Genomic DNA, 16,020 nt, shown 5'->3' with positions numbered 1-16,020 from the left:
GGACCCAAGGGGTCCTCGTGTGGATAAGGGCGAGGGAGATCAGAGGGGTACAACATACGGAGTACTCCGTACGGAGTATTGCGACAGCGACTGATAGACTAACTGGTGTCCCTTTAAAGAAGAGTCCAGTAAGGGCTAGATACAACGTGTGGATCACCCGATCTGGGGACTCGTAGTGCGTACACCGTATGTTGTAGGTAACTAACACTGCAAGCCATCTGTCAGGCAGCAAACTAACTGCCTCATGGCCAAGGCATCAACAACGTTGATATGAAGCATATTGCTGCTGCAACCTCCCTGGCACTTGGCTAGAGGGAGATGGAATCGAAAAAAGTGCGCAAAAATTGGTAGTAAATTGGTAGCGATGAATCATATTTTCCATGAGCGTTAGCTTCTAGAACAACTCGCACAAAATAAAGAGAAAGATTGAGTTCTATCAAGGACGTGGTCGTTTTTGATCACATTGACCTCAGAATCCTCGGGCGCTGCGACTCGGGATGCCGAGGAAAGCAGAATACACAAAAGAAACGTGGATCCCCATTAGCAACCATGGATATGTGCACAAACAGCAAACAGCATCACGCCAAACTCATCAGCGGACTGCAACCACCGCTCGATTCTCTCGCGCTGGGCGTCAGTTCCAGTATCAGAAGACTTCCACAGCTCCGAGATCTCAAGCATTCCATCCTCCCAGCGGGACAAGTGCCGATTATATTCCCGTTCCCAATCGGTCCGGCTCGAAGCTCTCCAGAGGATTTTACTCTCTGGGACCATGACGCCCCTGAGCTCTTCAGCAACGAAGTTCGGTAGTCCTACTTGGGTGTTGTAGACATTGGTGAAGAGGTACATGGTGAAAAGTGTACGGCGCTTGGCGGAGGCGACTATCCATGACTCCCAGCGCGGTCGGGCTTTGCATTGTTCTGTCCTGCATGTGAGACCTGTTTTTGCTGATCGGAAGGCTATTTCTTGCATATTGATCTGTGTCTGGTTTTCTGCTGGATGGGCTTCTTCAATAGTGTTGGCCGCAGGAAAGAAATGCAGGGCCATGAAGTAGATTAGATAGGCCTGAAAGGAGCATAGCCCATCAAAGTCATTCCCAAAAGTTTGCTGTCGTGTGTTAGATTTTGGTATAGGATAAATAGATGGAGAGTCCTCTACCTGGTCAGTAATCTTTTTCATTTCTCCATGTATAGTGCCTAGGATCAAGGGCTCAGATCCAGGTATCCGGGTCAACCACATCCGAACCAGTGTGAAACAACAAGCCAGTACTGGTGGATGTATTGCCGCGAGTTGCAAAGGATGCAGAAAAGGCGGAGCAATTGAATCAAGTAAGTTTCTAACGTATGATTTCAAAACACAGGTGAGATACTGTATGGTATGAGCGTTCAGCTGCTTGGGTTCCTGGCCCGTCGAATCTGAAATGTAGGGGCGCAGCCAGCGATCACGAATTTCTTCCGCATCTGTCATTGCTACCAAATCATTGTGTTGGAAGTCCAGATCAAGACTGGGATCGAGATAAACACGTTCACTATTGGGAATAGCTGAATGAGCTTGATGTCGGGAAGGATTCCCAATACCGGCAGCTAACTCTGGTGGCCATGTTGAATCCAGAGATCCTGCATCATAGATACTATTCGCCGGCATGAAGTTGGCATAGCTCTGTTCATTCTCTCTGCTTAGACCGTTGTTTGATTCGATGCGGCTTGGATATTCACAGATAATGCTTCGAACCGTGCATCTTTTGCATTTCGGGTTGCCGAGGTCACACCTCGCTTTGGCTTGTACACATTTCCGGCAAGATTTCTTGCGAGTGCTGCCTTGAACCCGTGAATGGGCGGAGGTGCAGGGTCCAGATCTGGCTGGGGTTTGGGGTTCCATGTGGACAACTGAATCCGAGGAAGTGCGGAATTCCGTGAGGAGTCTCGGAGTTCCGGAATGCCAAGACATGACGTCACATATCATGGAGGGGCTCCTATAAGAGTGTAGTTGAACAGGCAGATATTCAAATGCCCCGGGGGCCCGTTACGGTAATATAGACGTCAACCTAATTGATGCAATCCTACCTACCTATCGAGATAAAATCTCAAAAATCAGTTGATTTATTCAATTTGAAATAAATCCAGGCCTTTTGTAGTCATCTAGAGGGCTGCTAAGTGTTCATAGCTCGGACTTGTACCTGTGATTTGCTATATGAACCGAAAGGATGAACTTGGATTGGAGCTTAGAATGGATGCCCTATGCACAGATTAACAATGCTAAATTGAGCTGGGGCAGCAGAGCCAAGCTATACCAAGAGATTGTAACGGAATTCCGAAGCCCCATATCCTCTGCAAGTATAAATCCCTACCACCTATCCATCCGCAAACACTCTTCACCTTCAATCAAAGTTATCACTACAATTCCAATTAAACACATTCATCATGCCTCAAGTCTACACCACCGACCACTCAAGCTCGGTCCTCCAAACCCACAGCTGGCGCACAGTCGCCAACTCAGCACCATACCTGCTGCCACACCTCAAGCCGGACATGAAGATCCTAGATGTCGGCTGCGGCCCGGGATCCATCACCATTTCCCTGGCAAAGCATGTACCCCAGGGTCATGTCACAGGCACAGAATATGTTTCTGATCCGCTCGAAGGCGCGCGTGCCCTCGCGCAAACCGAAGGAGTGTCGAACGTCACCTTCCAGGAGGGCAATATCCATGCCCTGCCGTTTGATGACAACACCTTTGATCTTGTGCATGCCCACCAGGTGCTGCAGCATATCGAGAACCCGGTGCATGCAATCAAGGAAATGCGCCGTGTCGCTAAGAAAGGTGGGATCATTGCGTGCCGGGAATCGGCGGAGTTGACATGGTATCCCGAATCTGTGGGGATTTCTAAGTGGCGTGAGGTTACGGAGCGTATGCAGAGTGCAAAGGGGGGTAATCCACACCCCGGAAGGATGATTCATGTTTGGGCGCGGGAGGCCGGGTTTGAGAGTTCGAGTGTGAAGAGGAGTGCTGGGGCTTGGTGCTTCGGGAGTGATGAGGAGAGGGCATATTGGGGTGGATCTATGGAGGCGAGGGCTAGATCTTCGGGGTTTGCGAAGGATGTTGTTGAGGAGGGTTATGCGCTGCCAGAGGATCTAGATGTGATCGCAAAAGGATGGAGGGAATTTGTGGGCAACGAGGATGCTTGGTTTGGTTTGTTGCATGGAGAGATTTTGTGCTGGAAATAGACTGACAGGACTAACTTGAGGATCAGCCTCGTAGTCTAATGGTGGTTAGAAATAATGTAAACGTAGATGCCCTAGAGCAGTTTGAAAGAAGCACAGGCAATTGTATTGATGTAAACCCTTTGCAAGATGCAAGCCTCAACGCTAATGATTAAAAATGTGATTTGCAATGAATGAAGTGGTAAGAAAAGCTCCGGGAGATGCACATAGGCGATAGAGATCACCAATCACCACCACTGCCACTGTTGTCGTCCTCGTAGGCCTCATCGCGACGGCCCGCCTCGTAAGCCTCCTCGAGATCAGACTTCTCGTCATCCTCATCTGAAGACAGTTAGTTCTCAGCTCCAATGTAGAGGGAATTGAATGTTCAAAGAATAAGATATAACATACCAATTTCGTGTGCGATGATGGCACCAGCAATACCACCGACAGCCAAGCCGGCCGCACCAGCAGCAAGGTACTTTCCGGTATTGCTGCTCTTCTTCTCCTCCTTCTCCTTGTATTCCTCCTGGGGCTGGTAATAATCACGGCTACGGTCATCGTAGGCACCAGGGGGAGGACCCTGGGGAGGGGGATAGTAGCCACCCTGGGAATCAGGTGGAGGAACGCTGCGAGAACCATCATCATATCCAGCGTAGCCGGATTGAGGGTAAGGCTGCTCCCATTGAGAGCGGCCAGTGGCCTGCTCTACAAAGAATGCGCGGCGAGTACTGGGCTCCCATTCTTGGACCCAACCCTGCGGCAATGGAGGGGGAGGGCCAGGAGGGGGTCGAGCAGAAGGTGGGGGTGCGCTGTATGGGGCACGATCGTATGCTGGACGACCGGGGTCGTATGCTGGGCGACCGGCATCATATGGAGGTTGTTCGTACGCGGGACGCTCATAAGGAGGACGGTCTGAGGGAGGGCGCGCATAGGGATCGGAAGGGGGACGTCCGTAGGGGTCATATGCAGGGCGATCTGAGGGAGGGCGAGCGTAAGGGTCGCCATATGGTGGAGCGTACGACATGATGAGTGATAGATATAGGAAGATGGAAGAAGAATGAATTAAACCGAGAAAGCGAAGAGATGAGGCGGGTTTTATGGGAAAGAAATCCAAAGACCGTTGTGATTGTACATCACCTTATTCCGCCCAGAACCGAAAGAGACTCTGTCCGACGCTAGAATGAGAGCCCCCACTGCGGAGTTGCATGTCAGCGCCTAGGTCGTTGTTGGCCCAGATTAGGCAGACGCAATATCACAGCTCCACGAGCCCCCTGGGGTGGCATGAAATCCTAAGAGTCAGATTGACAATCCCATCCCGTTCACCCTGACTGAATTCCCGTACGCCAATTGGCCCCCAGGATCACAATAAGCCAAGTGATACACCTATCCAACACATGAGGGGTTACATTGCAGATAGAAGCCGATCAGGAGTTCTGTCGGAACCTGTCCCCACCCGAGAGCTTGACTATTTGTTTCCAAGGATTGGCGTTTCGGACAATTTGTATAAAAGGGGTCGATACATCCTATATTGATCGGGCTCCAGAATAGAAACCAAACGAATCAGGGGTTGATGCCCCGTAGAGAATTCCCCTCAAAAGGGGCATTGAGGAGCCGAAATCGCTGAATTCGACTGCTTTAAATTACGTGCCCAGCCACGCCCAGCCACGATGTGGCTCAGACAACCGAATTGCGGGAAACACAGCCACTGACTGTCACACACGTGGCTGGTGGATAATAGTCGACTCCGTACGGGAATGGTGTGCTCCGACACGACCAGTTTCAAATAGTTTCATAATTATTAAAGTGCCAGGGTATTTAGCCAAGGGCGCTACAGATTATATGTGCGGCGTCAACTCCGTACTCCGGAGGAGTCCGTCGACAGGTCGCGCGACCTGTGGCCATTTGCGTTGTCTGGAGCACAGACGACTCCGTACAAACATGTTGATCATTGAAGCCAAGACAAAAGGAATATGTCGCCTGCTAATAATTTCCCTGACATCCAGAAGCAGTGGTTTTTGGCTCAGTGGCTCCTTACAATTCATCATAAGCCTCGGCTCAATATGTACATCCTGCATACTATCTCTGCAATAATGGCATAGGGCCATCATGCCATTACAGTTGGTAAAAGCCACTTATTCTTTTTGATCATTGCCAATCGTATGGTTCCTTCAAATTATCTATCGGCATCTGACTTGTATCTTGGCTGCAGGGGTTCAGTCCCTGATATGTACCTCGCCCGCCCATCCCCCCAAAAACCCCGTGTGGGCCGTGTGGCCGAGGGGGAGTGTTCTACGCCCTATAAAATTCATCGGCCTTCAATGAGCGAGGAAATAAACATCCCATACCCTTTTCCACGCCAGTATAAAGTAAATAGGCCATTAGGTAATTAGTCCGTTGCATATATATGTAATGGGTTGGGGAATGGGGGTCAAAATATATATCACGAGCCAGGTTCAGTGTGAGACGGTAACGTCCTATGCTTCTATCCTCGCAAAGTCGAGCCAACCAAGTTTTGTTGAAGATACAGAGGTATGATACAGCATGTAGGGTTTCAACAATGGGTTCAAATGATACTAGGAATAGGATCTCTCATGGAAGTATTGAATTGTCTAAAGATCTAGATAATATCTGTCTTTTCCTGCTATTTATGCCCCTTTGTGTGCCGAGGATCGGAGTCCTCAATTTGGCCCCCAAAGGTGAGCTTTTCGGCAGAAAAGACAAAAAGGGCGTAGCGTTGATAATCCTGCGGATGAGAGAATCCTGCCTCAGGCATGGTTCTCAACAAGTTTGAGAGAAATTCCGACATATATAGCGAGAAGGGATATTTTGAATCACACTACAATAGTATTTATCAAGAATTGGAACCATCTTAACTCCGTACCTGCACCCCTAGGTCCAAGCCTCTCTGAATGGACGGAGATGAGCTTTACAATGTGGAGGAGAGACATATATAAAAGAGCATTATTGTTGCAGTTCAGGGTCAGACAGAGCCCAACAATCTCTTAATCATCGCAATTTACTTGAGTATCACCCAACAGCCACCATCATGGCTGGCACATTCTCTTGATGCATTTACAGATGTTGCTGGGAGGGTCTATCTGGATAGAGAAGGATAGGGCTATGATGCGAGAGGTAAGTGTCCCTGAGAATGAACAATTTCATGAATAATTTCGCATTTTGGCAGATCAGTATGTGGTGCTGTCCAGGCGAAACCATATTTATAGAGCATGGCCTTTTAATGTCATTATGGACAAGATGAGAAGGTGGTCATGGCATAGTGATAATGTTAATGATAGCCAAATATCAGTAATGGAATTCAGTCAGGAATCCATTCCACAAAAGAATATAAGTTTTGAATCATTGATGCGGTAAATTCCAGCCGCTCCAACAATGGTTGCAGACATTTTGCAACCGCCCAGCTCCCCGATGTGTTCTCACCCAACGCCGAGCACATTCAAGCCGAAAAATCAAAAAGATATCGCTAATACACCATGCTTCAATACAAAGCGAGCAAAATCTCCCAGGTCGAGCTGGGAGGGGGATAATAGAAAAACAAAAAAAAGAGGTTTACCGATTGCGATCTGCACGGGCCTGGTGCCATATAGTATCACCGCTGAGAGCTGAAAAGCTGAGGGTCGCCAGGTTTCTCCAGCTTGACTGTGGGGCAGAATTTGCATGGTCACCAAGTAGACCTGCAGTTTGCTCTGTATCTGACGCGTCATTGACACCTTCGATGAGTACTGGAGCAGAAGAAGTGCTGTTTCGAGAACCTGAATCCGGGGAGTGAACTTCATTGTGTGGTTGTTCTTGGTGAGTCCGGGATTGACTGGACTGACAATGAGTCATCGAACGAACAACATCGCCTTTGCAGATGGGACAAGTTCGGCGACGAGTAGTCAACCAGGGCGTGCTAAGAGAAGAAATCAGTAAAAGAGCGCAAGCGATTGCGGGAGTTCGGGGTTCTTACATGCATTCCACATGGAATTCATGACCACATGGTAAGCTCATCACCTTGCTCTGCCCATCGATATACTCCTCGAGACATACAACACACTCTACCTGCCTTCCTGTATACTTCCGTCGCCACAGGGTGGATCCACCTTGTAGGTTGCACTTCTCCTCCTTAGGCACGACAGACGAGTCTGGCACAATGCCTGAAAATGTTTGTGAACGTGATCTGGTTGATCTGGATGGGCTTGATCGGCTTTCGTTGCCAAGGAGAGGAGAGGTAGGGGAGAGGTTACTGGGACTCGAGGGGCGCGTTGAGTTGGAAGACGAGGAAGAAGTGGTGGCGATTGTGTGATAGGTTCGGACAGGAAGTCGTTCAATGATTGACTTTGGAGCACGCCAGCGGCGACGGCGAATTCGTGATCGGAGTAGCAAAAGGGCATACACAACTGTCAGTGTGAGCAATGGACTCACAACAAGGACTAATAGTGTATCGAAGAAGGGGCTGGTGGACATGCTCGTGGGTGTCATTGTAACCCATAGTCCTTCGTGCTCAAAAGACTCCACGCCGAGGCGATTCGATACATGAGGGCTATTTTGCAATTTCTGGTTCGCTACAACATTTTTCTGAACCGAAGGGGATGAAGAAGGCCGGGGGTCTTGCTCTATACCATCTCCCCAGCCAAAATGGCTCGAGAACCAACCCTTCAGGGAAGATCCAGACTTCCCATGAACTTCAATGTCTTCGTTTTTGGACCCCGTTGGGGGAGTCTTATGAGAACCGAGACTGGACTTATCGATGCTCTGGTATTCTCCACTTCCAGGTGTGATGCTGCCGCCTTCAAGGCCATGGGAGGAAGAAGCGACGTCTTTGATCTTACTAGCCGTCTTGGAGGTGTTCTTGCCGGTGGCAGAGGTGCTACCTGTCGCCTGTTTGCTAGTCTTGGGAGGCATCAAATCGGGGTCTCTCCAATCTTGAACCCCAATAACAAAGTCATCGTCCTGAAAACGTTCAGCCGAGATCTCGGCCTTGCGGCCAGCGAATGTGTCGTCGGCTGTGGTCCGAGCCCGGTGGTTGAGATCTCTTGATTTCCTCAAGGAGCTCGAAGATGGTTCCTTATAATTCCTCGAGTCTAGGTTGACCCAGTCAATATTGCCGCTGCTGGGAGGGCGTCGGCTGTCTTCCAAATTCCGCGAGCCCACGTTCTTATCGCACAGCCCGAGGAATGAACCAATGGCGTGGAGGAACCCACCATTTGGATTAGATGACACTTCAGGTTTTCCCTTTGCCATAGACTGGCTGCTGGCTGTTGGAGTTGGTGCAATCGAGGTTGTCGTGGTAGTTATGATTCGTTCTTTATCGGCGTCAGCTTGACCTGCAAGCTTCGCTTTAGACGATTTCAGGACATCTTCCAAGCTTGCAGCTCCCTCAGAATGTCCGGGTATCAATGAAGATAGAAGGTGAGCAGTTGTGTGAGATGTGAACAGTGCTGGGATTGTAACGTTCGATGTATCGCCTCGCGCGTACATGGTGACCAGGCTGCCACCTCGAGTATCATCGCCAACGATTAAAGCGACTCCTCCTCGCCGTTGCGCCCATTTGACCTTTTCTAAAAATCCACAGCCACCTCGACTTAAAAGCACCACCTTACCCTGGATTTCGGCAGTTTCCTGTAGCGATTGGATATCGGCATGTGCCGGTGGTTTGTTTTGGACATGATCACCGTATTTCTGAGACATTCCAGGGTTCGAAGCGCCGGATCCAGGAAGTGGATGGTGCAAATAATCGTCAGTGCCGTCGTTTGTGGATGGCCGAATGGGTGTATCATCTCGATCATTCGGTGGTATGGCATCGGCCTGCGACACCGACCGCGCGTGCTTTGACGGCCGATCATTCACTGTGTTACCCCCGGACCGGCCGGAACTGTGTTCTGCGCCCCTAGAGGGCTTTTCTTGTTTCTTATGGTTGGTGCCTTCACCCCAGCCGGGAATATCGGAGCAGCCTAATTCTCCTTCTACCCCAACAGCTAACCCTCCCTCTCCGAAACCACTCCCTACCCATAGCTGACCGCTGAGACCTTTGGTAGGGAGGAGCGGACCAAATGCTGCTGGTCGCGCGAGGAAGAAAGTCGAGTTATCGTCAGTGAGACTAATAATGGCCGATGGCGGAAAGAGGGATGACGGAATGTTGAAAGACAATAGAGCGCGCAAGCCCGTCCTTTGACCAGTGAGTGTATTCGGAGTCGATACATCGGGCGAAGTAAGCGCAGAAAAGATAGTCAGGAGGATCGGAAAGAAGATTAGGCAGAAGAGGACAATGATCAAGCGTGGTGGTCGCATGTCTCTGGTTAGATGGTTTTTACCACGGAAACCGAGGAGTGGTCTAACTTGAGATATTAACGGCAGAAAAGGCGTGGTATATCGAGTGAGTGATTAATGATGCCAGTGGCTCCGCTGTATCACAGTTCGCGGGTACTTTTTAGGTGGGTGGGCTCTATCACCAATCCAACGGTTGGCGGCAAGTGAGCAGGGTACCACACATCGAGTACAATGATCAGCACTACGGCTGTTTGAAAAGAGGCACACGGATGACAGTCAACGCGAGCGCAGCAAAATCAAAGCGGACAAGAGAATGACACAGGGAGACAGGTGGGAGTGAAGACGAGTGGAGAAGGGGAAGTGACCTCAACTCATGATGTGGATTATCTAACCCCGGGTCAGTGCCCACTTCCAGGTGGGCAGGTGACGGCATCCATGCCCGTGCTCAGTGTCATGTGTTTGACGCCTGAGGCCAGCAATGAGGCCTTGGTGCCTTACTTGATCAAGTGCATGTGATCATACAGGAGGCCTGCTGTTATTCTTCTAAATCAATGGGGTTGCTTTCTTCTATCCTGCTTTCATTGTAAAAGAGCTAAACGGAACAATGAAAATAAAACGATACAACGTTCTCTTACCAAGGTTGATTATTCGTCAATTAAGTCTATAACTCTTTGGATTTGGAGATGATTGAAGTAATGGAGGTCTACGGCGCAAAGACAGATCAGGTAGGACTACATTATCTTGATGTTATGCTATGGAACAAGAAGGAAGACTAGAAGGAGATCAAAGAGCAGGCAGAGGGTGGTCGCATGAGCAATCCAAACCTGAAGAAACTAAACTCGAGTTACATGTATACCTCAGTTAAACCCACTGGCTCCCTGGTTTTGGTCTCGCCCGCGACACCTGCCCTCAATAATGTGAATATTGCGTGCAGTTGTGCGGGTAAATACAGCTCCACATGTAGCACACTTTGCTTTAGCAAGTGCGCCTGACCTCTCACGCTGGTGTCGCAAAAGGTTGCTAAAAGTCGAGAACTGTCGGCCATTACAACCATGGTCCCAACATTGAGGTCGTGGCCGTGAGCTCAGCACACACACTAGATACTTGTTATCGAAAGCAATTTCTGCCGGCTCTTGTTCACAATGTAAGAGGTCTCCAATTATGGAGGAATTCTGCGAGCTTATAGAAGAATGGTGGGGAAAACTGGAGACTTGCCATTAGTACAATCACTGTACGATCTGAATACATTAACTCACGGGATTGATGCCGTGTTCAGCATAGAATGAGGCTGGCGATTTTCTATATTGGGCAGGGGACTGTGAAATTGGCTATTAGTAAATCACCTCGTGGTATCGCTTTTCAGCGCAGATCTCGTGACGCACGTGGTGTTGAAGGGCTGATGGGACGACGGTCTCGGAGGTGAATGAGAGGGAGAATGATAAGAGATCGGCGGGCTAGAGAGAGGATCAGTTCAATTCCCCTCCCACCCGTTTTCTAACCGCATGGATAAACACACCTTAAAGAGGGAACTTGCCGTTGAGCAAAATCAAGGTCTAGGGCATGATATGAGGAGACTGGTGGTAGATCCCGAGGATAGTCATGAACTGATCCACTTATGTTTTCATTGTGACAAAGAGAAGGGTCCGACGACGAACACAGTTGTGAGAGGGGAAAGTTCTGGCTTAAGTGTCCTGGCAGTGTTTGTGTCGGCTGGAAATGGCGGCTGGCATAAACATAGTCTAGAAGTTAGTTGTTAGACATTGGTTAAGCTGATATATAAGGTATATTCGTTGCGTACGGGGCCATTTGTGCTGCAAGGGACAAGCAAAATAAGTCTCCGATGGGGTTGGCACAGAGTATAACGTGGCTTTAATCTCACTAATAGATAGGGGTATGGTAAGATGTCAGATGGCCTTTCTGAATATGGGGAGTAGTTACCTTGCATGTTTACCGATCCTATTGCTTGACTGATTGGCCCCATAGAAAGATGACAAACCATCCTGAACAGAAGCTGAAACAACGGAGTCTAGAAGGGAGTTATCGGAAGTAGAGTTGGATTCTAGGAAGGCAGTCGAGTCTTGGTGACCAATAGCGGACATGGTGACTTGAGACGGTCGTATGTCTCCTCCAATAATAGCCATAGAATTCTTCAAGCACCACGAGGATTGTATTGGGACAGCGCCTTGTTGGTAGCCTAGCACTTTCATTGTGGTAGTCAGAGAGGAGTACACATATGCTAATTGCTGTGAGGCTGGGGTATCTTGGAGATTGTGTTGACTGTACCGACGAAATGAAATATCTCGCGAGCAAGATTTTGGACTGGGGGCTTATATGCAGGCCAAGGACCTCCGAAACATTAGGTGCAAGTGGAGGAATCTAGGAACGGCAGGAGGGAGGGGCGTGGGGCGGGGGTGGGGGAAGGTAGTCCGGGAAAGACATACAGTGAGATTTAATAACCGAAGTTCACTTGCGGCGGACATGAGATTTTTCCCGGGTGGATGGCAATCAGCCTCTACAGGCGCACCAAGTATGGATTAAGATGGAATTTTTGTCTGAAAGATCAAGCTGTAGTTAGAAAGGCGAGTCCCCAAAATTTAAGTACCCAGAGCGAGAGGGCCTAATGTTGATTATTCTCTAGTGTGGCTCATACTAACCCGAATAGTGGCATCGAGAGCTGAAGTACGAATACCGAATGCTAGCGGATAATCGAAGGGACAATGCTGGTTGGTGCATCAAAACACATTACATACTAGGGCACAAAGCCATTTACCAATTTAGGCAGTGAGCCTTGCTACGCAGATGTGCTGTAATCATTGCCTATTCCAACCGTCAGAGAGCCCAATGAAGGACCTAAGGAGCCTATGATCTTCAAACGGTGGGTTTGCGTGGCCGACAAGTGGATACTTCTTTCTTTCAGCCCCCAAATTCAGCATCTAAAGTGAGACAATAACCCACGTTGCCTCCCTCCGGAGGCTAGACGCAAGGTGGGACAGGGCCATCAGATGGATGGGATCTGAAGGCCGGCCACGTTATGCTACGTGATTCAGTGTGTGGTCACTTTCTGCACGTAGTGGAGTTATGACATGATGGAAAAATGGGTGTGAGACTATGATGCTGACCTCAGCTTCTAGCTAGCCGCGAAATGGAAGAGTAAGTAGCGGACGATTTAGGCAGTGGTGTGAATTTTGCTCTCATTCCACCAGAAAAGATAAACGTACGAGTCAAGGCTCCGAATGCGGCATGCTGACAGAAAGGGCATATTTCTGCAGCTGTAAGCTGCATCGTACACGTCAATACCGCCGTAAGACTGGATGTCGCTCAACCCTAGAGGCGCCTTATCGCATATGCGTATCGAATTTGCGCTAATGCCCATGATATCGTTTGGCCAAGCCTATCAATAGCGGGATTCTCTGGTCTATCATCCTGGAGCAGAACCCCTAAAATATTCAGATACCTACTACAACTAGCAAGAAAATGCCTATGCTCACAGATCAGGATTATTGCTAAGGCATTGGATTATCAGTTGAGTGATAGTCTCGAGGACTGCATTCCGACTGAGAACGATGATTGTTCTATCATTTTGAGGACAGTGCGTGCACGGCTACAGCAGAGGTTACAGATATGCTGGAATATTCAAAATTACTGCACAAAAGCCATTGCTAGGAGAGCATTCTAGATACATATAGCGGGAAGCTCATTGGATCCATGTTGCTTCCAGGCAGAGAATCTTGCCTTATTGTCATTGACAATATCGTTTGTGCCTCCCTTACGACATTGAGTGAGGGCATCCAGATGACCGGCGCTAGCTGTGCTAGCAGGCTAATGAAGCTAGGTGGCAGTGCCGTCGGAGCCGTAACCGGTCAAGATATCAGACAAGATGGGTGTGTGAGCGACTAGGTCCTTCAACAAGCTAGTGCTGCAATTGGCTAGCCTAACTCAGATGTTAGGTGGAAGGTGATAAAAGTAGCGTTCAAGCCGACGAGTCGATTTGCGCAGTGGAAGACCATGTGAATGAATGGCACCGAGGACTACCCTGTAAGGGCAATATGTGACCACGGCTGACAATGCCAAGGAAGCTAGCGTAACTACACTGCCAGGACAGCTCGGGCGAGAACGCCACTAGCGCCTTGGCTACACCATGCCTATTTAAGGACTAGCCTTATCGTAATACCAATACCAGCGCAGTCTTATCCCAGTGAGTTCATATAAGAACCTTTGTATCAGCATGAAACATTTTACTAGTGCAGACAGTGGGGTAGTGGAGACTCTCGCCCGAGCTGTCCTGGCAGTGTAAGGAGGACGTGAGACATGCCGCGAATGGAAGCCAAGTAAGGCAGGAATCCATCGTATGAGACTTTTATGGACAAAAGTCTCTACTTTGGACTGGATAGACGGAGATCCCCAGGCTATTATGATCGAAGTAATTGTCCCAGAGAACGGTGTTAGGGCTGTTTTGAACAGCAACCTAGATGATATGATTCAACCTTTTGTGGAAAATCCAGACTGGGCTCGCCGGGGCCGGATCAACGAACGCCTTTGAACCTCAATCTGCGAGTCTCACCGCTGCCGTTCTCATTAGTACTGGGCACGATTTGGCACAGGGTGTGAAGAGTGCCAGGTGCTGAACCCGTAGGAATAAGGTTCTTTTTAGAGTGACTGCAGGCTTGCCCGTATTCGCGAACCTTACGGGTTTAGTCTGACTGGCTCGGTCCCAATTTCCGTCCCCATGCAGTCTACGGAGTACTCCATACCAACACAGAATTCCGCATCGAGGCTGGTAGTTTATGCTGTGACACCATGCTGGATGTGCTAGGTATTCGTGGATCACAAACAATTAATGTCGACTTTCGAGTTATGGCCATTGATTTGCTACTCTACCTACAGAACGTTCACTATGAGCCGTGAAGGCTGCAAGGGGATTTGTGATGGCGCCAATGGCGCACATGGCGCAGAATCCTTCAATCTCGGCATCTGCAGCCTCTTACTCCGTACTGGGCGCGTCACTCCCCGGAGCAAGAAACCCGCCCGATCGTAATAATACCCATAGAGATCACGGAGATGAAGCCCGCTCACTCGAGTACTCCGTACTGGCGGCGTAAATCGTGACCAAAGTGTGCGATAGCAATACTGGACCAGATCCGCCAAATGCGTGTCATTTAATCCATAATTGGTTGTAGATTACTACGAAGTATCAAATTATCTAAAGAATCTCACGTTTACTGGAAGGAGGCCAATCGGATCTCCCTATGTATCCTGCTCAATTTCGACCAAGGTACGGAGTACTCCACAGCAAGTGGTGCATTTGTGATTCGTCAATAACACAGATCTAATATCAACAGCATTATCGTATCGATCTATATGGAGAACATGTGATGTAAGCTTGACTTTAGTGATGGATTTTTTTCCGCCAAGAAGCGATATATACGCAGCAGAAGTGTCGATCATTTCGGTCCATGTGAATGGGTCGCGCAAGCACCCACTTTGTCTCTTTCATTCTTTGCTGGACCCATTTGGGCGTCCTGCCTAGCAGCCTACCTACTCTCCAGATCACGTGCATTTCCTAATACTTAGATACTCCCCAAGTCTCTATATCAATGTACCCAGGAATTGTTTCGTCAAGGACAGCAACCTCGGTAAATATCTCTCGATAATATTAGAGCCCGATCCTGTAAGTTCCGTGCGGAATAAATATGTCTACGATATCCCCTAGTTCAGCAATACATGCCTTCTCTCATCCATCTTTGTCGTGAATTGGCTGGCTGGCTTGTAATCCGCTCGTCTCACCCTCGATTGGAAGGTCTCAAGGTTGTATGCTGCAGATAGGGTCGGGAAACTTCAAGTTCTCCTACGGTTTCACCCAAGTATGTTGTACGATGTTCCAGACCCTTAGGGCCCATTCGCGGCGGGAGGGCCCGGCCCGGGAGCCTAGACCCCGATTCGATCTCAACCTGCGCATGGTCCTTGTGGATTCCCACAACAAAGGATTATGTATGATTTTCCTTGCTCAAGTCACAGAAAACACCAACATACTGTTCTGTGCGTTGACTCTCTCTGATTGTATTTAATCCGAACAGGAGAAAGGGGAGAGGAGGTGGGGTTGAGGGCGGGGGGCGGGGCTGTGTCAATTACTGGAGCGAGAGGAGGGAAATATAAACCAAGAACGTGAAAGAAATTTTGGCCCCGATTTCGACTATTTCTGGGATGAGTCCATAATTAAGACGTGACCAAAAGATAAGTGTCACCGAAGAAATTAACCAGTAAGCATCAACTATGCGACACTAGCTACCCCTGACTACTATTCTTCCCCTCCCCAAGAAACAACCCTTGTCCCGCCTCCCAGTGCGGAACCACGGAGTATTGCAAATTGTGACAGCTGCCGGTGCATTGCTGATAAAGCCCGATAATTCTGTAAAATCCACAACCCCCGCAGTTCTGACCAGGGTTGCCGCTGCAGGGGTACAAACAATTTCCCATTGGGGTAACAGTAGGTTTCTTGGCAGGGTCAATGCTATTGCCACAGTAGCACTGGTGAGATTTCTCAACGCCGGCAATT

The 16,020-nt window shown here is 49.1% G+C and overlaps 4 protein-coding genes across 4 annotated transcripts; 1 reads left to right on the top strand and 3 right to left on the bottom strand.

Moving 5' to 3' along the window:
- Window positions 1-540: 540 nt before the first annotated feature.
- N7457_008575 (Zn(II)2Cys6 transcription factor domain-containing protein) lies at window positions 541-1,878 on the bottom strand (the record flags this gene model as incomplete). The annotated part of the gene is made up of 1 exon (XM_057179618.1): window positions 541-1,878. The coding sequence occupies one exon, from the start codon at window positions 1,876-1,878 to the stop codon at window positions 541-543; it is 1,338 nt and encodes a 445-aa protein (XP_057028004.1).
- Window positions 1,879-2,420: 542 nt separating this feature from the next.
- On the top strand, window positions 2,421-3,221 carry N7457_008574 (class I SAM-dependent methyltransferase; the record flags this gene model as incomplete). The annotated part of the gene is made up of 1 exon (XM_057179617.1): window positions 2,421-3,221. The coding sequence occupies one exon, from the start codon at window positions 2,421-2,423 to the stop codon at window positions 3,219-3,221; it is 801 nt and encodes a 266-aa protein (XP_057028003.1).
- A 217-nt stretch (window positions 3,222-3,438) lies between these two features.
- On the bottom strand, window positions 3,439-4,224 carry N7457_008573 (uncharacterized protein; the record flags this gene model as incomplete). The annotated part of the gene is made up of 2 exons (XM_057179616.1): window positions 3,439-3,539; window positions 3,609-4,224. 2 exons carry the CDS (start codon window positions 4,222-4,224, stop codon window positions 3,439-3,441), a joined length of 717 nt encoding a protein of 238 aa, XP_057028002.1.
- Window positions 4,225-6,767: 2,543 nt separating this feature from the next.
- N7457_008572 (PA and RING finger domain protein) lies at window positions 6,768-9,488 on the bottom strand (the record flags this gene model as incomplete). Its single annotated transcript, XM_057179615.1, has 2 exons — window positions 6,768-7,110; window positions 7,168-9,488. 2 exons carry the CDS (start codon window positions 9,486-9,488, stop codon window positions 6,768-6,770), a joined length of 2,664 nt encoding a protein of 887 aa, XP_057028001.1.
- Window positions 9,489-16,020: the final 6,532 nt, after the last annotated feature.

The sequence above is a fragment of the Penicillium paradoxum genome (assembly GCF_028828445.1).
Source record: "Penicillium paradoxum strain IBT 22861 chromosome Unknown utg000007l_segment0_segment0, whole genome shotgun sequence".
Classification (NCBI taxonomy): Eukaryota; Fungi; Ascomycota; class Eurotiomycetes; order Eurotiales; family Aspergillaceae; genus Penicillium; species Penicillium paradoxum.
The sequence above is the reverse complement of the archived record's forward strand: the minus strand, read 5'-3'. Positions and strand labels throughout refer to the sequence as shown.